Source organism: Rhinichthys klamathensis, unplaced genomic scaffold, assembly GCF_029890125.1.
Source record: "Rhinichthys klamathensis goyatoka isolate OS25496 unplaced genomic scaffold, OSU_Roscu_1.1 h1tg000094l_1, whole genome shotgun sequence".
Lineage (NCBI taxonomy): Eukaryota > Metazoa > Chordata > Actinopteri > Cypriniformes > Leuciscidae > Rhinichthys > Rhinichthys klamathensis.
In genome coordinates, this window is record NW_026606633.1 from 2,031,162 (window position 1) to 2,055,926 (window position 24,765).

Below are 24,765 nucleotides of genomic sequence, written 5' to 3' on the forward strand. Positions count from 1 at the left end.
ATTGGGGTATTACAATAACTGATTGTCTCAATCAGTACTCCTGCCTCAACCAATCCATCAATTGTTTTCTTTATCCCTTCCACTGCTTCACGTTTCAATAGGTATTGTTGCTTCCTTGGTAATTGAACTCCTGGTTTAACTACAATTCTAATGGGGTTCGCTGATCTAACTAGGCCTACATCTGTGTCATGTTTTGACCATAACTGTGCAGGCACTTGTTGTTCCATCGCTGAGATAAGCTCGTCCATTCTAGACTTCAATTCGCTTTTCTCTACTGTCTCAACTATTAATTTTGGAATCCCTACCATTTTGGTTGTGCAGATGATTTTAAGATGTGTCATATCTTTTGTTTGAAAAATGAAATGGTTATCAGTGTCTTCCCAAAGCTTTCCTTCTGCCTCTAACATCATTGGGCCTAGATCTTGTGCTTGACTCCCCTCATTTATAAATAATGTAACATGTGGTATTGAATCATCTACTCTAAACCAAGTATTAGGGAGTTCACAGTGTTCAATTTGTAACGCTGCTCCCTCTGGTCCTACAATTATGTAATTTGAAGTCAGACACACAGTCTGTCCTTTAGTTCCTTCTAACCACTCTTTTTCCAGTTTTGGATCTCTAAGGGGATCATATCTCATTGTACAATGGAATTCAGTTTCTGGGGGAACTGGTTTCTGAAGTTGCTCTTTTATATATCGTCCCCATTTTTCAAGTGTATCCCATACTCCCCAATCTAAATTCCCTATCCAGAATATGTTTGTCTGTGGTTCTTGTTGCTCAGCTCTACCCATAACTGTCATCTGTTTTATACCTGCATTTTCTATGTATATCCCTTCAGGAGAGCACCATATCTGTCGTTTTAGTTTGCATATCGCATCCCTACCCAACAGATTGACTGGCGTCTGCTCTGATACTAGCACAGGGATTTTGATTTCAGAGTCTTTGACTTTGATGCTGACAGGGGCCGTCATTGGTATTAGTTGTGTCAGTCCCGAGAATCCTACTGTCTTAACGTATTTTCCAGACCTGGGGAGGTGAGCGGCATAGTTTGGACTTAAACATGTGTACGTTGCCCCTGTATCCAGCATGATAGGTATTGTCTTGTCCTCTATTTCCACTTTCAGCATAGGTTCTTCGTCAGCGTTAGATGATAGCATTGGCAGCTGACTCCTCCCCGTAGGATTCTCTGGGCACCCCTAGTATCCTTGGTCTGGGCCCCGCCATGGGTTGACCGGCCCTGATACCTGGTGATGCTGATTCATGGGTCTTTGTTGCCAGGGTTGTTGCATCTGACCTTGCATCTCATCTTGTGGCCATGGATTCACTTGGCAATTCCTCTTGGTGTGTCCAGGTTGGTTGCATCCCCAGCATATGTTTGGCTGGTCACCGTTCCTCTGTTGGTTGCTGTATGTCCTTCCTCTTCCTCTTCCTCTTCCTGTCGCTGTCATTGATCTGCCTCTGTAGTCTGGCTGTTCAGGCAGGTAGACCACAATGGGTCCATTTGGTTGTAGAGGCTGGCTACTACTGTGTGGGATGTTCTGACTCATGTTGGCTGGCATTTGTTGCATGACTTGTGCTGGCTGTGGCACCACTTGTGGCTGCGGCATCTGGCTTGGTACATTTACGGCAGCCATTACTGCAGACAGATCTTCAGTCTCCTTTAAAGCAGCTTGAACCTTCTTTTTCTTATTCACCAGCTCATCCAGTTGCAGTTGGGTCAGTCTTCTTTGTAGTTCCCTTTCTTGACTCTTTAGTTTCTGCTCACTCTTGCGATATTGTTCCACTGCATGAGCCACATGGTCACTGAACTCTCTTGTCGGCTTTGAACTTAGCCCAACCACATCTTCCAGCTTGGCTTTAACTGCAGAGGGCATAGCATCAATTATGGCTGTCCTGAAGAGTGCTGACATGACTGGGTCTTTTTCAGGACCTCTTTCCAGCTCCTGTTTCCATCTTCGTGATTGTCTCTGGACATAGGTAATGGGGTTTTCTTCATCCCCGATTGGTTCTCCTTTCAGCATCTTCGGATCCATCTGAGTTTGATAATGTTCTCGAAGAGCCCGCCATATTGCAGCTCTGTGCCTGTCCAATGGTGTGGCATCCATCCTGATCGAATCGACTGCAGCTCCAAGTCCAGAGGCTTTAAGGATTTCATTAGTCTTTGCACTTCCAACGCTCTTTGCCAGCAGGGCCTTGACATCTCCAATGGCTAGTATCTTTCCCATTGTCTCTTCTTCCAGCAGTCTGATCCATTTGCCAGCCCCTTCATGTAGGTCAGGGAGGTGGGCTATCAGTCCCTCCAGATCTTGTCCTGCCCATGGCACGTACTGTTCTTGATGTCCTTTGATCAGGATGGGGCATTGTAAGAGATATTCTTCCAGTTGTTCTTCTTCGTCTTTATATGGACTCAGTTTGCGTGCTGGTATCTCTCTCAGATTGTCTCCTCTCCTCCAGTGTGGTTCGCTTGGGGGTGCTTCTTCTAAAAGGAGGGTTCCAGACACATGCTTGTATTCCCTGTGAGGGCTGGCTGAATGAGATCGTCTTTGATGTTCCCGAAGTCTCTGTTGGTCCTTTTCCATGGAGTCTCTTAGGAGTCTTCGCATGGCTTCAGCTTCTTGGTCGATCTGTTCTTTAGTTATCCGTATATCTCGTTCTATTTCTTCTCGGTCAAGTCTGGCTCGTTGTTGTCTGTCAACCTCCACCTTCTTCCCCGTCTTTCCTCCGAGTTCCTGCAAAGCTTGACTTGCATGGAAATACGGGTTAGTCAATGTAGGGCTTCCGTGAGCGTCAATCAGGTGTTTGAGGTCTAAGTCACTTCCCTGACTCCCCTCATGGCTCACAGCATCCCATCTTGATAAAATTAGAGGGTCACTCATGTCTGCAGCCTCTGCTCCTCTACAGTCCTGTTTCACCTTTATTTCTTCTTCCCTCTCATTTTCAAAATTCACTTTGCCTTTTATAGCCACTGTTCCAGTCACTAGTGGGAGCTGTTTACCAGTCAAGTCATAGGATGGTGCATATGGGGGTGGGGTCTCTATTATGGTTTCTTTTTTCCCTACTCTCTCTCTAAGTTCTTTTATCAATTGTGCTCCCTTTTCTTTAAATAAATTTAACACCTCTTGTTCTTTTCCCCGTTTCTCATCTCTTTTCTTGCTCTTATCATGGGCTTTGTGATTTTTTATTTTTATCAAAGCTCCCATTTCCCTACACATAGCCAAATCAAATGTTCCCTCTGCTGGCCACTTAGTATTTAATTTGTTGGTCCTTTTTTCCCACTTTTTTGACAAGTTTTTAATTGTATCCCTGCATATCGGATATTGTGATGCAAGCTGTTCTACGGGGACTTTTCTTGAGGTGACACCGAAGTCATCGTTTCAGCACCTGTTTATTTGTACCCCACTTAATTAGTTAAGGCACAATCACTTAGTCTTCTGCTAATATTGAATAATTCAGGTATTTGTTTTGTTTTCTTAAAATATTTCAAAATGGTTCGTATTGGTACCTTAGACAATGGCTTCGCGTCACTTCTTCTATCTTGTTCTATGTACTGCGCTGCCAAATTATGTTCTCCCCCAGGTATATTAATTCAAAAGGCTATGTTTTCCTCAAACCACTGGCCTCGTACAGTTATATCTCCTTCCCTACACAAATAAGTAAGAGATGGATTGAATTTGTTCAGGTGTGGCCTCAGGGTTTCAAGAGTTAACTGTTTTTTTATCACATTACGCCAATCCACTAAGGGCCATTCTTGCTCAAGCTGATCCAAGTTTGTGATCTTTGTCGATTTTTAAAGAGCTCACTTTTCCTTTTGTCTGTCAACTCCTGTCTCTGCCCTTCGTTATCTATAAACTCATTTTCTAACCAGAAGTGATTCTTAATGCCTTTGGTTAGTTTTAATGCCTGTTTAAAATCGTCTTCGTCCTTTCTTTCTCTATATATTCTCTTCTCCTCTGCCTCATAATGATCTCTTACTCTGGTCTACATGTGTTTTTTTTTTTTTTTAAGATGTCAAAGAATAAAAAGGCTCTCCTTCTCTAAAGCTCTCCTTCTCTGTCACTTCTCTCCCTCCAGTTTGTTAGTATATTCATTCACACACCCGGGACTTCATTCACACACATACGCGTACATTCACTCGTTATTTGATATCTTATACTAAATGCGGAAAACAATGCTTCTTTACTCAGTTCTTATCCAACAAACACTGCGTTTCTCTGTCTGGATCGCAGCACTTACAGTCTGGCAAACGGCCAAACAGTCGACACAACCAATTTCTTGGAATATTTCTCGTTCTCTGATATTTATATCTTTGTACTCTTTGTTCACTAATTCGATTTTTATCATCCATTCAATTAAATAAATTGTCCGCACACTTAAATTAAGCCAATTTAACCACCAAGCTTTCGGTCAAAAGACCATCCTCAGGGCATCATCATCCATTTAATTCTCAAAGCTTTGTTTCTCCATAATTTTTATATTATTATCTTAATGTTATTATCCTTGTCTTTTCAAAACTTTGTCTCAGTTTTACTAATTTCAGCTACCACTTGTAGCTCAACACAGGGTAAATTTATTTACTATTTAAGTGCTCTTTTGACGGTAAGCCCAGAATTTTGACAAGTGATTTGCTGATTGGCTATACGCCCAGGCTGGCTGTACGCCCAGGTTGGCTGTACGCCCAGACTTTTAGACAAGCAACTGTTAATTAAGTGCTTTGCTGGCAATACGCCCAGACTGGACCTGCAGTGTGTCCAGAAATAAGCAAAAGGCACCCCTTCTATATGTTTTCTTAAGGATGTTCTTAAAACATAATATTATTCTTGTATTTTTAACCACCTTATTTTATCTCAGTTATCTATTAATAATCTTTTTATTTAGTTAATGCCCTTCTTGCATATATATATATATATTTAATTAACCTCTCTCTACACTGCCCTCCTCACCGCTCAGTCTTAGTAAGCATAACCAAACACTCAGTGCACTTTCTACATTTAAGACAAACAAAACATCTAGAACAAACAAACAAATAAAGACTAACAGCCCCCCAAGTGCACTTCTCGCACTTTTTGGCGCACTTCTCGCGCAAAACGCACTTCTCGCGTTTAAGACAAACAAACACATACAAGTGCACTTCTCGCACTTTTTAGCGCACTTCTCGCGCTTTTTGGCGCACTTCTCGCGCAACACGCACTTCTCGCGTTTAAGACAAACAAACACATACAAGTGCACTTCTCGCACTTTTTAGCGCACTTCTCGCGCTTTTTGGCGCACTTCTCGCGCAACACGCACTTCTCGCGTTTAAGACAAACAAACATATACAAATGCAGCACTTCTTTGCATTAAAAGCGTATTTTTTTTACGCCAAACGCGTTTCCTTGTGCTGGAATAGTTACACACGCTACAGCGCTCACACACACACATGCGCTTTTCACGTTGCAACACTCACACCCACACGCACACACACGCGTTTCTCACGTTACCACACTCACACACACAACACACACACGCTTCTCACGTTACCACACTCACACACACAACACACACACATGCGCTTCTCCAGGACCTGAAAGCTCGACTCTCCTCTGCCCTCTTCTCAATTAATTTTTGTCTGTTTAGGTTCTTTTTACGGTGGAGTCTAGTATTTAAAAACAATTACTAACCAGGGTGACAGCTTACCAGCAGTGACCTCACAAAACAAAATAATAAGCAAAAGCTGCTTACCTATTTATGCCGGCTCTTTTGTTTTGTGAGATCTCTGCCAGGGCCTTCACCACGGCTGCTTGACCCCTTCCCGCTCCTGGCTGGCACCGCCAATTATGTTGTGGCATATTCTCGATCTTTGGTTCAATTCTTCAAAGTCTGGTTCAGGTCTCAGACGAAATCTTTCAGAGTCGAAGTCTCAGGTCTCAGAAGAATAACTTTATTGAGCTGTTCAACAAAGTGAGATGACGGCCACTCATCTGATCTTTCATGGGCTAGTGCTCTAGTCTTATACCTTTTTCTTATCTTTAGTATTCAATTAGCGTTTGTATTAGTATCTTTTTACACCATGGGCATCTGTATTAGTATCTTTTCACATAATGGGCATCTGTATTAGTTTTTCTTTTCACACAATGGACCTCTTGTTTTTAGCAGTCGTTTACTCAATGGACATCTTGTTTTAGTATCTTTTTCTTGGTGGTACATCGTTACATTGTATACAATATGTTTCTCTTCCAGTGCTTCCCAACACCTGCATCTGTGCTACAAGTTTCTTGGGTACTTTTCCACTCTCTTGTCCATGTCCTTATGTGCCCTATCCTCACATGCCCTGTGACCTAGTTTTTCTGCTTGGCATTACAGCATTCAGACCTGGTTTTCTCTAGCATTACAGCATTTTATATTCAGACCCATGTATGAGACATGTATGAGACAAATGAAATTCCCCAACATGGTCAGGTCTATCTCTTCAACCAGTTTTTCCAGTCTTACTGTTCCTGTTGTTTTTTCAGATCATTGCATGCATGGTGCAATGTTCTTTTATTTTGAACTCTGTCAAGCCTAAAAGTGCTTACTGGCATTTTAATTTAACTTTGTTTGATAATAAGGATTTTATGCACACTTTTAAATTGTTTTGGGCTGATCACAGAACAAAAAATAATCATTCACGCTTTGCGATATGAGGAAGGAATTCTGTTGTCCAATCCTGTAGTGATTAGAAGAAGGGCAATTGTTTTTTATGAGAAACTGTACAGAAGTGAAGTAGGATCAGACAATATCAATGAGAGTGTCTTCTTTGAGGATTTACCAAAGGTGTCTGATGAAGCTAATGCAGAGATTTCAGGTGCGCTCAGCCTTGGAGAACTGCATAAGGCCGTTCAGAGCATGGAATCCGGAAGGGTGGAGTTGATGGCATACCAATAGACTTTTATAAATGTTTTTGCTAAGTTTTAGTAGAGGATCACTTAGAAGTCCTCAATGGTACTTCTGGTCTGGACGAAGGTACCTTTGAGTTGCCGGAGAGCTGCAGTCCTCCTGACCCTCCTTCCCAAAAAAGGAGATCTCACGAAAAAATCAAAAACTGGAGACCTGTTTCACTTAGTGACTATAAACTTCTTTCAAAGACTTTAGCAAACAGATTATCAAAAATTATGAATAAGGTGATCCATCCGGACCAAACCTACTGTGTCCTCAAAAGGTCGATTTTTGATAATATTTCCCTTATTAGGGATATTTATGATGTTTCTAAGTTATCAAATAGTGACATTGGATTGATTTCGCTCGACCAAGAAAAAGCATTTGACAGAGTTGAACACACATACGGGAAACGTTAAAAGCTTTTGGTTTTAGTATAAGTTTTATAGATAAAATTAAAGTTTTGTACAGTGATGTTGAGACCATACTCAAAATTAATGGTGGCTTATGCACTCCTTTTAAAGGGGTCATATAATGCCATTTTTGTATAAGCTAGTATGATTCTTTAGGGTCTAAATTAAAAGTTTGTAATATACTTTAATAAAAAATTCTCATTAGTATGGTAAGAAAACACTTATTTTACTTGGTCAAAAACAGCTCTGTTTTCAGCACGCCGTTTCAGTGCATATGACTTTAAATGATAATGAGCTTTGCTCACCCCGCCTCTCTGTTCTGTGCGTACACCGTTTGTAACACAATAACACAATAACCATAACGCGTTGTTCAGTATAAACGTGGGATTATGAATTATATTGAGAACATCATACATAGAAAACATGCCGTAATGTACCCTAAGTGTAAACCTTAGACGCATTCATTGTGAAGCGTGCAGCTAGCGATTTGCAAAGATTAATATTAATATAAAGTTTAATAAAACGTTACACTCACTTCAGTTGTTCTAGAGGTTCAGCAGGAACACGAATAGCTGGTACCGATCCTTTTTTCATGAGCAGCTTCTTAGCAAAACCAGCTCATACTGACCCTCGTTTATAAAGCAGTCTGGTGAGAAATGATTCGCGCAAACATGAAAGCATTGACGTTGCTCGTGGGGAATATTCCCTTCGAAAACAAACTCAGCCACTGCGTCTTCAGCGGTTCGGATTTAGGAACATTAAAATGACTGCTGTGTTCGTTATTACACCCAAGAACAGAACACCACAATCGCTTAGACGCCATTCTGCTCATAGACAGTGCTCCAGCATATCAACAATGACTGCGCCGGTCCGCGCAGACTATGATTGACAGCTCGGCTCGCTCACGAGCAAGGGCGGGTCTGTGTTGAAACGATGCTGTCAATCAACAATCGTGGGAGGGGTTTCCGAGCGTGTGACGTCACAAAATCGAACGGCTCAATTTGAGGCAGGGGAAAACATATAAGGAGATTAAAACAAAAACACTGGATGGATTTTTATCATTTTATGATGGTTGTGTACAGGCACTGCCAACACACATTTCAGTACAATCAACTTGTAAAAGTGCATGTACCATTATATGACCCCTTTAAAGTTTTTAGAGGAGTGAGGCATGGGATGCCCACTCTCTGGAATGCTATATTCGCTAGCAATAGAACTTCTGTTACAACAATTGAGAAAAAATGTACAAGGTTTTAAATTGCCTAATTTTGAAAATGGTTCTTTTTCGCTTCCTCCTGTCTTAGTATGGAAGAAAGGAGGCTTTAAATATTTGGGGGGTTTTTTAGGAGATGAAGCAACTGTACAAAAAAATTGGGAAGGAACTCTTGAAAAAGTTAAAGGTCGACTCGAAAAATGGAAGTGGGTAATCCCAAATATGTCATATAGAGGTCGAACTTTAGATATAAATAATTAAGTAGCTTCCTCTTTATGGCATAGTTAACCTGCATTGATCCTCTTTTGCGTCTCTTAGCAGACATTCAATCGATTTTAGTAGATTTTTTCTGGGACAAGTTACATTGGGTTCCTCAGAGTATATTGTTTTTACCTACTAAAGAAGGAGGAGGACAAGGATTGGTACATCTTCAAAGTAGAGCAGCAGCTTTTCATTTACAGTTTTTGCAAAGACTTTTTAATGGTATAATAATTTAAGTAAGGTAGTAAGGTAAGGTAGTAAAGTAGTTGCTTGTAAAATACTACAAAATCTTGGAAATTTGAAAATGGATAGAAATCTTTTCTTTATGGACTTGTCAAAACTGAACCTCAATGGAATGCCTATTTTTTATCGGAATGATTTAACACAAAATGACTGTACAATTCCTGGACTCACAGAAACACTTGTGGCTTCCAAAATTTTCAGGTCAAGCAAAGTTGGCGATCTATATGAGTAGAAAAAATACAAGATAGAAATGGGTGCAGATCAAGATATTAATATTCTGTTTTTAGCCACAGTTAAATCCAGAACACTCATTGATTTTCGTTTTTATATAGTTCCAAGGAATGATGTTATCACATTTGAAATTAAATGGTGCCAGAATGAGGCTCTGTGCTCTGTTATTGATGGAAAAATATTTTTTTCTCTTGTACTAATGTAGAAAAAGTTTTTTTTTTTTTTTTTTTTTTTTTTTTTTTTTTTTTTTTTTTTTTAGTTCGTTGTTGGATAAAAGGTAAATGTGAAATGGTAAATGTTGATTTGTTGAAAAAATCTCAAAATTCTCTCTCTCTCTCTCTCTCTCTCTCTCTCTCTCTCTCTCTCTCTCTCTCTCTCTCTCTCTCTCTCTCTCTCTCTCTCTCTCTCTCTCTCTCTCTCATAGTTTATTGTTTTATTAGTGTAAACAAAATGGTTTTTCAGATGTGTCACTTTAAACTCTCTCATTTTACCACAGTGACCCTTTCGGGTGGATCGAGTCAGTTTGAGGGGTTTATGTTGGACTCTCGTGAGTGTGATAACTGTCCGTCTGTAGGTACGTTTAGTTTGGATGACCTGGACAACAGCCAACTCATCTGTGGTGTGAGTCCTGCCGTGCACCCACTACACACTTAAGTTATTCTTTACACCATGTGTTAAAGCTGCAGTCCGCAGTTTTTCCCCCTTGCCGCCATCTCTGTTTGAAATCTGCAATTGCAGTAATTTGCGGAATTATCAACTTTACGTGAGTTATACTTCGACACCCTCGACACGGCACAGCGCGGATGAACACAATGTTTGAGGAGACTGTGAGGCTGTCAGTCACCGTGCCGGTGTGGATTCTGGCATTCAGAATCACAGATTATTATTTTTGGAAGTATGACCAACATAAGAATTTTCACCGGGAAATGTCATCTGAACTAGTAAGAAACATCCACTTTTGTTCTGGTTCAGACATTGCAGTAAATCGCGCTGATTAAATCTAACAATCGCTTATAAGTTATATCACGCAAAACCGTACAAATTATACTTTGTTCTCAAATTGTTAATGTTAACAACGTCAGCATTGCATGACTACATATAATGTCCTTCCGATATGTATCCTTGTTTTCGCATGGGTCCGGTTGCAGTCTCTTTTTTTCTGTAAGTTAGCCACTCCGAAGTCCGAACGAAGTCTTTTGCATTTTACAACGGGTAAATCTGTTGTCACTGGTGATTGTTGTTTGAACCTTTCTGGATCCGCCATCAAATTGATAAGTTTAATTATATCAAGTGCTGTGAGAAAAGGCTATAAATCTCCACCACATCCTCACTCACAATATAGCCTACTAGCCGAGACTTCTTCTTTATGTATACAGATGTGACGTAATGACGCAAAGACATAATCGAATCTCCTGCGGAAATCCACCAGTACCACTGGAATTAAAAACATTATTACAAGCTTACCGCTTTGAATCGAGCTAAGGCAAGCAGATAGTTTTGAACACTGGCTGGTTATGTATTTTCTCAAATATGCATTTTGGATCATTTTTAACACAAAAAAAGCTACGAACTGCAGCTTTAAATGTTAGCAGCTATTAATTCATTAAACTAACATCAACTGTTTATGTGCTATTTCTAGGGCAGTGTCGTTGTTCATATTAATAATTTAAAGAAGAACTCAATCAGAGTGTTCTGGACACACACAGCGGCAGCCTCAAGACTATTTTTCTTCAGGTAGCCTAGTTTTACTGTGGAGCCTAATAATACAAAATGAAACATAATAGCATCATTATAGTTTCGTTGCGTTTCATATTAGTTTGCAAATCTGATCTTCAATTTCCTTTTCAGAGCTGCAGTTGTAGAAGACTTTTTTAAGTTTTGGCGAAGGAAGAAGATAAATGTACCGTCCACAACACCACTGCCCTCTGAAACAAGTGCGCATACAAGACTAACTACAAGCCCAACAATATTTCCAACAGATTCACATGCCACAGGTAATAATATTTTTGTAGCCTACTGTTTTTTATTATTATTATTATTATTTTAAGTAGGACTAATTTAAGTCACCACCATACAATCAATATTCACAATTCTTATTAAAAGTAATTGCAGTATTCATTATCATTTATCCATGCACATAAATATGGTAACTTATGCTGGGAGGGCGTAGGTTTGATTTTGAGATTGGTGGAGATATCCCAGGAAGCTGAGGAATCAGGAAATTAATAGGTTAATGTATTAAGGTTTTTAGTCTATGTTGACCTGAACAATAGCCTACGTTAATTAATGAATTCTGTAATGTTACAGGTAACTAATAAAAACAAGGAAGCAGTTTAACAGAGACTTGACTTTACTCTGTTCATAGTGCAGTGCAATAGTCAATGTTTCTACTGTCTTGTTCCTTGCTTTTTGAAGAAGCCAAAAACATGTCTGCATCTGTCATTAAAGGAATAGTTCACCCAAAAATGAAATTTTTTCAGAATTTTCATTTTTAAGTGAACTAACCCGTTAACAGAAATGAACTGTTGGCATATTTGTTTCACATCAATATTGTCCAGTTTGTCCTGTTGGACACGGAACACAGCAATATTGTTAAGATTATATTTGTGCCAGTGTTCTGAGCCATGTTTTCAGTCTCCTAGGAGCACGAGCTCACTCGTCAGCACAGTGAAAACAGTCCGTAGCAAACCACAACGATCTAACAATCCAATCAATTCTCAAAATTCCCAATTCACAAAGTCACTTCCTGCCCTATGTTTTTTCTCGTTCGAGAAGTCATCACACTTACATATGACTGAGATTTACTGGGGGGACACTAGTTGGGGACATATTTTATTAACCACAGATGCAGTAAATCCTACTATATAAATATATTGGAGGCTATTACGTGGATAAAACGCTTATTTTGAAAAAAACTCAACTATTCCTTAGTGTAGGCTACTGAGATACATCTATAGCTGTTTTTGTTTAATTCATTTTGTACAATTCTTCTTCATTTAGTGAGTGCTTCAAAGAGAATTTTTTTTTTTTTCCTTTTGAAAAAGTTTTCCCTGGTGAAAATACTTATATATTTAATGCACATTTTTAATTACAAATTATATTGTCAGCATAACAATTTGAGTGAAAGTAGCTGTGTAGGCGAGAATGTTCCCTTTTAAAACAATATGCATTTTTACGTTTAAATTGTAAGATATTCAGATATAAGCTCAAGGGTGCCCACTTCCTGGGACAAAAAGGTAAACTTGGCCCAACTGATTTTAATTAAATATAAAATACATCTGATATCACTAACACTATTTGTCATTTAATATAGGATAATAAACAAAAATAGTCTGTGTAATAATGCATTTAAGTTACAAAATAACAGACAAATCATAAGTGTCTTTTAAGGCCTATTAATAGATATTTGAAGGGGCGTCAAAATGGCAACACTGAATTAGAATTAAGGGTTCCCCCGCCTCAAAATCCTAGTTAACCCCTGGTTATCACTGATACTATTGCGCTGGCTGCTTGGATTTATGCCATTTTAGCATTCTATAGCCTACTATATGGAATTACATTGTTATTTGTGTTAGCTCACTATCTTTGCCTATTTCAGTGCATTAGGTAAGGTTAACGGTTTCATAATATTAGTGATTCTCATTTCTCTATCACAAAATGCTAAAACTTGCACTGGTTTGGAGATTAATTTAGAGAGAAATTTTTAGAGAGAAACATTTTTTAACCCATCTCTGATGTGTGATACTGACCTGAATTCTATATATGAGTTTCTAAAGGTTTTTTAATTATTTGCACTGTTCAGAATAGACTGTTTATATGCAACTATAGTTTGATGTATTTTAAAAAGTTGGCAGTCAAAACTAAAACCGTCAGAGAGAGGATCAATGTTCTCAATTTTTTACTGACAAACAGCAAATGGGAATGTGTGTATTACAGTATGTACAGTGTTTTCTACATTTTTAAATTGCAGTACAGTATTTATTATTAGAGGGGTAGACTCCATAGCTCAGTACTCACTACTCATGAGTACTTTTAAAGAAGCTACTCTCACACTACTCAAGTAGTTTTTTTTTATATGTACATTTGACACAAGTTTCCTAAAATATTTGTTTAAAAATTACATTGTCATTTATTAGGCAAATATCAATTCGAAACAACTAATTAGTCTTTATTCACACATAATAACCAAAAAACTTATATTTTGTATGGTGTCCTTTGGCCATGATTACAGCTTGTATTCTTTTTGGCATTGTTTTTATGTACAGTACTTTTCCACAGTCTGTTTTGTTTTTGACTTCCAAATAGTCTCTATTTGTTCCCAAATACTTGCTTTTGATGAAACTTTTGTGCGATATATCTTTGAATCCGCTAAATCCTAGACTTTGACCTGGCCAACTGTGACTAAATAGTTTACACATACTGGTGGATCAACCATTACAGATTACAGAAATATAAAAATTATTTTGGTAATCACCAATACTGTTAGTTTAGGGCAGCTGTGGCACAAACCTTACATTGGGTTGTGATCTAATACATTTATTAAGCACTGTATATATATATATGTTGTTTCAGAGACAATTTTATCAAAGACATTCATAGGCCTTTCTAAGTCAGTGTAATTACTGATGCTCTGTGATGCTTTCAGCTCTCCCCACAGGCACATCCACAGCACCACCGATCTCTGAAGCCAACAGTACACAAACGAACCTAACTACAAGCACAACAACATTTACAACATCAAATATAGACTCACAGGCTACAGGTAAAAAGATTTTATATATATATATATATATATATATATATATAAAAATAAAATTAATTTATATATCTGATGTGTGATGCTGAACTAAACTATACATGAGTTTCTAAAGGTTTTTGTATTATTTACACTGTTCTGAACAGAGACTGTTTTATGTGCAACAATAGCTTGCTCAGTGTTCATTAAGGCCAGACCCTTTAAACGTAAAGGGATTTTAATTCTTTAATTTTTTCATACACTAGGATTTAAAATAGTGATGAGTTTAATTAAAAAACCTTTCCATCTTTTCATCTCTGTAATCCTAATAACTGTTATTTTCGGAAGTAGATATTGTATCACTGATAATCTTAAAATCAGTATTTTAAAAAGTTAAAACTAAAACTGTTGGAGGATCAGTATTCTTTTTTCCCCCCTGACAAACAGCAAATGGGAATGTGTGTAATGTGTATTACAGTATGTACAGGCTTTTCTACATTTGTATATTGCAATGCACAGTATTTATTATTAGAGGGGTATAATCCATAGCTCAGTACTCACTACTCATGGGTACTTTTAAAGAAGCTACTCTTTTACTCAAACTCAAGTAGTATTTTTGACAAGCACATTTATCACACTACATTTTTGAAAAGTAATGGTGCTTTGACTTGAGTATTGTTTCAGTACTCTTTCAAAGTGTAAATGCTGTTGGTCTGGTATTTATACCTGGTATTACAGTTTTTTCAAATCGCTTACACACAATTTCTGAAACTATGGCTCAATTTCTTGAAACTCAAAACCACAAAACACGCACATAACATGCAAAACATCTGACATTTCTTGCAAAAGCAAACAAATCATTCAAAACTATTTTAACTCTTCCAAAAATTATGCAAAAGTTTTTATGCATATTAACTCTACACATAAACATAAAATGATTAGCCACATGCACGCCAAACTACACATGGATGTGAAAAATGTAAAACACTATCTTGTGTCTTTTGCTTGTTGAATTTCTCACACGTACATGTGCACAAATACACTGTATATACAGTATGTATGAACAATTGATGAATGGGTAACGCTTCCTTTTACAGTACAGTACTTACGTGTACTTACAGTGTACTTACCTAGAAAGTACTGGCTAATATAAGGTAAGTACATGGGTTAGGGGTAGGTTTAGGGGTAGGTTCAGGGTTAGTACCTAGTTATTACCCAGTAATTATAATTACTATAATAAGTACATAGTAAGTACATGGGTAACAGGACTGTAAAAGGAAGCGTTACCGATGAATGTTAGTTATTGAAACTGAATCAACACTGAAGTGACTTGACCAAAATATTGACACTGTTGGCATGTTGGCCAAGCTGCTTCTCAGGCGATTTTTAATTTGTTACTATTGTGAAGTCGCTGTGAAACAATCTATATCTTAGCTTGTATGTACATTCAATATATATATGCGCTGCATGTGTGTGTGTATATATATGTATATGTACAGTATATACATGCATACATACATACATATATGTAAATATATATACATATATATTTATTTACTGAAAACTGAGTTTGATTTCTATGTGATCAATTTATGTATAAGTGTTTTCACACATGATCATTGAGTGTAGGTCATTAGTAAATGAGTGTGGCATGTAGAGAACTGTGTTTAGCGTTTTGGGGGTAAACATAAAAACATTCACTGAGTGGGCCTAAATTTCCACTTTAAGTGCATAAGCAATTTGAAAAAACTGTAAGATGTGTTTTGGAAGATCGGGTAACAAGTGGATAACGCTAAATACAGGTGTAAATGGGGTCTAAAAGGTTTTGAGCTTGTCTTTCTACAACTTCCAGAGGTAGTCGAAAACGCATACGACGGGATCGGGATTGCTTTACTACGAAAGTAATATAAACTGTGTGTGTGTGTGTGTGTGTGTGTGTGTGTGTGTGTGTGTGTGTGTGTGTGTGTGTGTGTGTGTGTGTGTGTGTGTGTGTGTGTGTGTGTGTGTGTGTGTGTGTGTGTGTGTGTGTGTGTGTGTGTGTGTGTGTGTGTGTGTGTGTGTGTGTGTGTGTGTGTGTGTGTGTGTGTGTGTGTGTGTGTGTGTGTGTGTGTGTGTGTGTGTGTGTGTGTGTGTGTGTGTGTGTGTGTGTGTGTGTGTGTGTGTGTGTGTGTGTGTGTGTGTGTGTGTGTGTGTGTGTGTGTGTGTTTTCTAATGGAAAAATACTTCTTCATGTTTTGGGACAATTTTATCAAAAGCTTTTCAATGGTTACCTCCCTTCTGTGTCAGTGTAAATACTGTTGCTCTGTGATGTTTTCAGCTCTCCTCACAGGCACATCCGCAGCACCAACGATCCCTGAAGCCAAAAGTTTACAAACGAACCCAACAATAATTGTATCAATATCAAATTACTTCGTACAGTTTCATGGTAAAATATATAAATTACATATAGAACAATCAAATATAACCATTAATGCAGGGCTGGTGATATGTTTAAATATGTATTTTTGAATGCAAAAATACTTCCTTATGTTTCAGAGAAAATGATACATTACACATTCATACTGTAGGTTCCTTCCCTGTTGAGTCAGTGTAAATACTGATGCTCTGTGATGTGTTCGGCTTTCTTTGCAGGCAACTGCGCATCACCGTCAATCTCTGAAGCCATCAGTACACAAATAAACATAACTTCAGGCACATCAATATTTGTATCGATATCAAATAGTCTTACAGGCTCCAGGTAAAATAGCTGAACACATCACAGAGCATCAGTATTTACACTGACTCAACAGGGAAGTAACCTATGAATGTGTAATGTATCATTTTCTCTGAAACATAAGGAAGTATTTTTGCATTCAAAAATACATATTTAAACATATCACCAGCCCTGCATTAGTGGTTATATTTGATTGTTCTATATTTAAATATGTGTTTTTGAATGCAAAAATACTTCCTTATGTTTCAGAGACAATTACACATTCATAGGTTACTTCCCTGTTGAGTCAGTGTAAATACTGATGCTCTTTGATGTGTTCAGCTTTCTTTGCAGGCAACTGCGCAGGGCCAACGATCTCTGTATATAGTGTTGTGTGTTACTATGATGATTTTTTTGTATTTGTGCGCCTTCTAGTAGTATTGACCTCAGTCATGTGGAAAAACTTCTTCTGACGAGATTCAGGCTACATGTATCTTTGTAATTACTACCTGTGTTTTTGGTGGTTGTCAGTATATTATAGAGGTTCAGAGGTTTGGTATATTAACACTATCAGTTAATAAAATACACGTCTTTACTGTAAATTTAAGGTCACTCTGTAAAACCTAAAATGTTGCTACCATAGGAATTTTTTATGGCGAAGTTCAGCAATTCACAACTGCCTAAATTTCAGAGATTTTTGCTACAGTATATAATGTAAAATAATGTATATAGTTCACTTAGAATGATTATATCAAAATGATTATGTTCTATGTCAATAACAGTCATGTTTGGTCTTATTTGAAATGTCTCAGTTTGACTGGTACAATGGTCACATACCCACAGAAGTAAAACAAAAGGTCATAAGGGTTTTAAGAGTTTAGAAATACTTTGGTTACTGTGGTGGATGTGCCCTCTCCCAGGATCTTTGCAAATTCCCATCTTAAGTTCATTCCTCAATTTGGGGGATGTTTTGTCTTGGTCTGAGTATTTAAAGAGATGTTGCAAAAGCGATTCTGTATAGTCAGATCAGCCTGTAGTATGAGTGTCTATTTTTCTGATGTTAGATATGCATCCTTTACTCTTTATTTGAGCAATTGGCATGATACATTTACCTGACTAATAATAAATTGTTATATTTGAATTTATTCTGACTTACTCTGAAGTTATTAACTCTAGTAGATTACATTGTATCCATTGTAACCGCAAATCTGTGTTCAGGTTAGTAACGGACTAAAGTCCAGTATTGAGTGGACTGTAAAGGCTAAAAGGGGAATTTCCATATAGGACAAAAGAACGTTGATGACCAACCTAAATAGTGTGAGCCTTGTCTCTGTTTATTGTAATATTACTCTAAGTGTAGGGCCAGCGGGCAGGCCTTACACCAATAAAGAAAATTTATTTTTAAGAGCATGATGATGAATCTTGTCATTTGTTTTCATTTATTGTAGTTACATCAACATCGCCTTCTCAGTGTGCGCAATATATGGTATGTAGACTCTATGCATGTTGCTAAGTGGTATTTTATTGTAGCAAGCATGTTTATAAATCAAATTTTCTCATGATGATTCTACAAACGTAATTAGGTTTTAAGTCTTGCATGGCTTGCTTGCCTCTATCTCACTAATTTTGCCTTTTTCCTCTTGCTTCCATGAATATCATTTTCATGATCTGCATGTTGATTTAAAATATGCATATTTGACTATCGATGTTGTTTTTTCTACTTTACATGAGTGTGTTTGTATTTGTACATTTATGTCTTTTTGTATACATGTCAGAGATGTGTTTTAGCACTGTTATTGTTCAGTCGCCTCTGTTTTCTTGGAGGCTCTTCGCTCCTGATTATCATTAGACCCGTTTTGGAAAAAACGGTAAGTGTGTCAAAAAACTTGAATACATTTATGACCTCCATTTTAAATTCACAGAGTCATACTAAATCCATAATTTAAACATAATTTCCGTATATGGCAAATAATGTATCTCTTCACAGACAACCATGAGTGCCTCTGTCCTTGAACTAGCATCCAAAACTATTGCTGTCATCCTCGTACTAATAAAAGCAAATAAAGTAAGGATTATTTGTTCTATTAGGCTACACTACATTTTACTTTATGACATACAGTATTACATTGTTTAAACTGAATATTTGTCTAAGACATATTAAGAAAAAAAAGTAAAAGCATTAAAGGAAATTTACAACCAATTTAGTTCCCATTTCTGTGCATATTTTTGTGTTAGTATGAGTGCGTGTACGAGTGTGCTGGTTTCAGGTTTACCGCTTTGACGGTGGCTGCCATGGTTTCAAGCCTGCTGCACACTATCACTGTTCTCCTTCACTGCGGGCCAAGCCATGAATTGTGAGTGTTATCTTTAGCTACATATCAGTGCCATGGTGTCATGTACCGAAGAGAAATGCAGAAAATAGAAATTACAACCTTTTCCAAATGGGTTTTGTCTGATAGCTCCACCCCGAACTCACACCATTGGCTGATTCAGTGTTGCAATGAGTTATTACTACCGGTAATAGTTTCAATCATAAATGTAAAACGTCTGTGTTTTGAATTTAACACTCTAAAAACCTTGACTTACAGAAGGAAGTGTTGGCTTTATGCCATCGTAATGGTTGACCTAATGAATACTACCATTACAAGTAAGGTTCAGTTTTTCACATTCTTTATTAGCCTAGTATTAAAATCACATTTTTCTGTTATGTTGTATGAGTTACTTTTTTTTCTTCTAAGTTTGGTGTTGGTGTATTTACTCATTCAAACGTATTAAAAGCTAATTCAGATGTATCTAATTAATACCTTTGTGTTTATAATCCTCTTCTTTCATGTATAGCCACTGCAATATTTGTTGGAACGTGGTGCTTTAAGGAGTGCTGGCTGCCAATATTAATGGGAGTTTATGTTGTTTGGGAGATCATGTTGTACCTTGGTTCAGTTTGCTATGAACATACGGAAAAATACCAGACAAGGAAAAGAGTCAGAAGTAAGTATCCTTGGTGCCAAATTGAGTCAAGGCACTATAGAGAGATTCCCACGCAAGCCTCATAAATAGACGAAATGGATTTTAAAGAATTCTACGTGTTATCTTTCACACCCAGGCACAGTCTTGTGTACTTCCTTATGCATGTCCCAGAATTTATTAACAACCTTATTTGTTTGCATTTGTATGTCTGCAGAAAATCAGAATCATATTTTGGAAAAGAGGGTAAGTGAACTTTACATCTGTCATATCTTAGATTTATAAAGATAAAGCCATGCCAGTTTCTGTCAACTTGCTTTACAAGTTTACAGTGTATAGCAACTCCACACAGATTTTACGGCACCAGTCTAGATCCTTGCAGATAGAAAAGGTCTACACACCCTATTTAAAAATGCAGGGGGGTTTTTTAGTAAAGAAATGAAACAAAGATAAATCATATCAGAACATTTGCACAAATTAATGTAAACATTACAACATCTGTAATGCCACTGAAAACCAAAGTGACACATTTCAAAGGAAAAAAATGGCATAAGTGTGCACCCTTTAATAATTGTGTATCTGTTGAGAATGACTAATCATCAAGCTCATGAACGTACACAACACATCATGGGTGTGCACACTTATGCAGTTAGTTATTCCAAGTTTTTATTTGATCCCTTTTTATATTAAGTGGCTTTAAGTATGTGCTTACATTGAAATTATTAATTTGATAGACTGGACTTATTGTGTACATACATTTTTTTTTTTTACATTGTAGTTATTTTTTTTAAATATCTGCATATAATTACAGCTGTAATTAATGTATGTAATTACATTTGTAATTCCACAGTTGACCCTTCTCTTACACCTTAACCCACCCTAAACCTACACATACAACTACACCTGTCCCTACACATATCACACCTCAAGAGCAACTAAAGTGTTTTACAATACAACATGAACACAAAACGTACATTGTATTATTTTTCTATGTAAGTACTTAAAGCCACTTAATATAAAGTGGGACCTTTTATTTTTCTTTGAAATGTGTCACTTTGGTTTTCAGTGGCATTGCATGGTTGTAATATTTACAACCCTTTTTTGCAGAATTTTTGCATGTTTAATGCATGTTTGATTTTTTTTTTTTTACATCACAAAAAGCTTTAAAAGATGTGTGTGGAATTTGTATATCCAATGTAACAGGTTGACCTCAACATTTTAGGAACTCACAAAATTATAAGACCATACAATTGGTTATATTGTAACATTACCTTAAATTAAGACTTTTCTTTATTTTTTTGTTGTTGCAGATATCCCCATGGTTGTTAATGTTTATAATCTTTACAATTTTAAATGTATCGTTGACAGCAGCACTTATAACAGGAGTGTCTTTGGTCAGAATGATAAATTGAGAGAACGTCTGCAGATTTTCCAGTTGGCAAATTTGTAATCTTGGTACCATTGAAAGGCTGGGCAGAGTGGGAGCAACTCTTTCCAGTTGTAGTAGTACATCAGTATTCAGTAATCACTTTAAAGGATACATGTAAATTAAAGATGGAAAAATGCCCTTCATCATCATAACTTTGTCTGCTTTTGATGAGAATCCTTCATTTTATCACTGATAATGTTAAACACTTAAGTGATTATATAACTTCTGTTTTCTAAATGTTTTGGTTAAATCCAAGTTTTCTGTTCAGTTCTACAAAAAAACTTTAACCTCTGAACACTAAGAGGTTAAATAATGACAACAACTTTAATGGAGTTAGATTAATTATATTGGAGTCAGATCAACTGAAATCTGCACTACATATTTTAAATGCTTTTTGTTCGATTGTTGGTTTAAAATAGCAACGTATGCTCCCAGCAATACACCTTTATTTACACCTTTTTATGAATTCTTATGAATTATGTTTCTGAGTTTGTCTGTTTTAGTATTTTGACAGTAACATATTTATGCAATTACAAATATGCAAGGCTAAAGAGCAAAATTAACAAAGACCAGTTTCGATAATGTGTCATGTTTCCTGATGTTTTTCTCATTCCATCAACATTAAAAATCAATTGCTTGGGTAAAATGCAGTTCTCTGTTTATCTTTCTGCTTAACTGTCATTAAGCAGAAAGCGTTTGGGTGTTTCTCAAACGGAAGGCTTCATCCTTGTAAAGCTGCATATCTCGGCTGTCATGTCATCAAGTGCCGCTGAAGGCCGTCTCAATCTGAAGGATCCTTGGAAGGCAGCCTTTGTTTCGCGTCCTTCGTTTAACTCATTTTGAAGGATTCATCAAGTGTATCATTGAATTACCCACAATCCTTTGCACACATTCCAATGCATGAAAAAGAACAGAGCAAATTCCATTTGAGAAGTACCCATCCTATCCACCTTTGTCCGGAGGCTGCTCACTGCAGAGCCAATGGGTGGAGCTTGATGTCCAGATTCCCCTCGCTGGACCTAATGGGTGGAGTTATATTTAGTTATAGGGTTAGGGTGTGGTTGGAACGTCTAGCTCCTCCACACATTAGAAGTGTTCGACTTGAAATGGAGCTGCGTAGACCGACCGGTGTATGAAATCAAAGTACCGCGAGAGCGATTGGAGAGTAGACGGCTCCGTATACTTTGGAATCACTCTAACAGTACCTTGATGTCATACACCGATCCATCGTCGCAGCTCCACTTCAAGTCGAACACTTCTAATGTGTGGAGGAGCTAGACGTTCCAACCACACCCTAACCCTATAACTAAATATAACTCCACCCATTAGGTACACAGAGGTGGAATTGGACAAGATCAAGGTCCACCCATTAGGTCAGCACCACTTCAAGTCGAACACTATGCTGCGTCCCAATTCAGAAGCTGCATCATTCGAAGGCTGATTGCATCGCAGCGGAGCGTCAAAGTCTCTCCCAGTTTGAGGGCTCCTTAAATGCAGTCTCCAAATGCATCCTTCGTTTCCCGCGCAATGATGAATACAACAGATGGATCCTTCGCGGCCTTGCCTAAACCACAATTCATTCTGCACCAGTGACAAAAGGATTTTTTTTTTTTTTTTTTTTTAGACTTTGTCAAATTACACTTTTAAAGGTATTGGGCTTCAGCTCACTCAAATATCTAACGATACAAAAGTAAAACAAAAACAAAAGAAAACAGCAACTTAAAAGTGGTTCAAATTTTGACCAATATCTTACTAAGATGATCTGATTATACTAGAGAAATTAACCATGGTGAACATATTTAGACCGTTTGTGAACCCTGTTTTGTTTTCAGACAGTTTAATATAACTTTCAAAAAAGTCAAGTAGCTAGGCGACAATAATTCTCGGTAGATTAGACAGACAGTCCAATTAACTTGTTAACTGTTAAACTGTAAAAAAAAAAAAAAAGTTAAACTGTAAAAAAAAGTTTTGCACTATGAACGTAATATAAGCATTTTCCTCCCATAATCTAAACCGCAGTATAGGCTCGTTAGGAAAAAAGTGGATAAAACAATGGAACTATTCTTGAAGCACTTTGAACTTGTAGATATCTGGTTAATAATTTTCTTCCTGTGGCATTAAAGTTCAAGATGAGTCATGTCAGAGTCATGTGAACCTTACTCACTGCAGAGTCAAATGACGCTCCTCCTCTCTGGACGTCTAATGGGGTGGAGGGATAGAGTTCTGAGTAGCGTTAGGTTGTGGTTGGATATTTTATCTCCACCCATTAGGCCCAAATTACATTCGCTCCTCATATTTAAGATGTGTTTAAAAGCAATAAAAAATACACCTTACAACATATGTGATATTGAGCTGATGAGTTGAATCAGGTGTGTTTGATTAGGGAGTCAAAGAAAACGTGCAGTGTTGGGGGTCCTTCAGGAGCATGTTTGAAGACTGCCTCATGGTGCGTTCACACCGGACGCGAATAGCGCGTCAGGCGCGAGTGATTTCAATGTTAAGTCAATGCAAAGACGCGTTACGCGCGTAAAAAATTCCTGCGGCGCGAATGAGGCGTAGAGCGCGGCGAATTGAGCGTCTGGCGCGTTAAGCGCGTTACGCGCGAATGATTTAGTTAGTGCTATTTGTGCATTCACGCGTTTGACGCGAATTCGCGTCTGCCGCCCGAGTTGAAAAATCTGAACTTCTGCGTCAATTCGCGCCGCGTTAACCAATCAGGAGCATAGCTGCTTGCTGCTGTCACGTGGTGAAGTATCTGGATGCTTCAATAAATTATTTTGTAATATATGACTGTGGTTCTAATGCACAACTAAGCAAATATTTTATCACATAAAACTTGATTTCAATATATGAGACATATTCATTTTGCATTGAATGCTATTTATTCCATATCTAGATTATATGAAATATTATTATAATGTAAAGACAACCAACATATAAGTTCGTGTCTGGACAGTGATGTGTGAGAGAGAGAGAAAAATCACAGGACAGATTAATCACTTTTGGAGGCTGGCTTCATTTATTATCAAAACAAAAATAAATGACAGATTAGGTGGATGCGGGCGAGGGTGAACCTCGCGCCGGGCTGTAGAGCGCGGGCTCGACAGGCATAGCTAGACCACTCGAGGCCGAGGGCTTATACGGCCTACGCTGTCCTCATCAGCGTCCTCACCATTAGGTCCACCAAACCTAGCTCCTGGAGCAAATTGTGAAACTCCTGAAACCCTCCGGAGGTTCTGGTGGACCCGAGTACAGCGACGATGTCCCCTACGGAGCTGCTTCTGCTCTCCAGAGCATATACGAGCGGTGACTCTCTCGAATAATGCTAATGCTGATGCTCGATAAACATCTAAAAAGATGGCCGCCAACGGGTTTCGAAACTTTCGCCTCCGGATTTCGCCTCTGACGCGCGTAAATTTCGCTTCAAACTTTTGTTTTTACGCGCGTCAATTTCGCCATTGACACGCGAATTAACACAAAGTGGTCAAGCGTCAAACTAGACGCGGTAGACGCGAATTTGACGCGCTATTCGCATCCGGTGTGAACGCACAGTCACAGTTTAAAAGTTTGAGGTCAGTAAGATTTTTTTAAATAGAAAAATTAATTATATTATTTAGCATGGATGCATTAAATTGGTCAAGTGATAGTAGAGACATTTGTAACAAAAATCTTTTTCAAATAAATGCAGTTATT

At 37.8% G+C, this 24,765-nt stretch overlaps 1 protein-coding gene across 1 annotated transcript in view; it reads left to right on the top strand.

Moving 5' to 3' along the window:
* LOC130086183 (uncharacterized) overlaps positions 1-21,722 on the top strand; it is a 196,946-nt gene extending 175,224 nt beyond the window's left edge. The window contains exons 4-15 of the mRNA XM_056252383.1: positions 9,749-9,873; positions 10,892-10,986; positions 11,101-11,246; positions 13,910-14,014; positions 18,128-18,165; positions 18,455-18,547; positions 18,667-18,744; positions 18,915-19,033; positions 19,268-19,326; positions 19,518-19,667; positions 19,861-19,889; positions 20,954-21,722. Coding sequence (XP_056108358.1) covers positions 9,749-9,873; positions 10,892-10,986; positions 11,101-11,246; positions 13,910-14,014; positions 18,128-18,165; positions 18,455-18,547; positions 18,667-18,744; positions 18,915-19,033; positions 19,268-19,326; positions 19,518-19,667; positions 19,861-19,889; positions 20,954-21,055 — 1,139 coding nt within the window. The 3' untranslated portion in view covers positions 21,056-21,722. The remainder of the gene's footprint in view (positions 1-9,748; positions 9,874-10,891; positions 10,987-11,100; positions 11,247-13,909; positions 14,015-18,127; positions 18,166-18,454; positions 18,548-18,666; positions 18,745-18,914; positions 19,034-19,267; positions 19,327-19,517; positions 19,668-19,860; positions 19,890-20,953) is intronic.
* Positions 21,723-24,765: the final 3,043 nt, after the last annotated feature.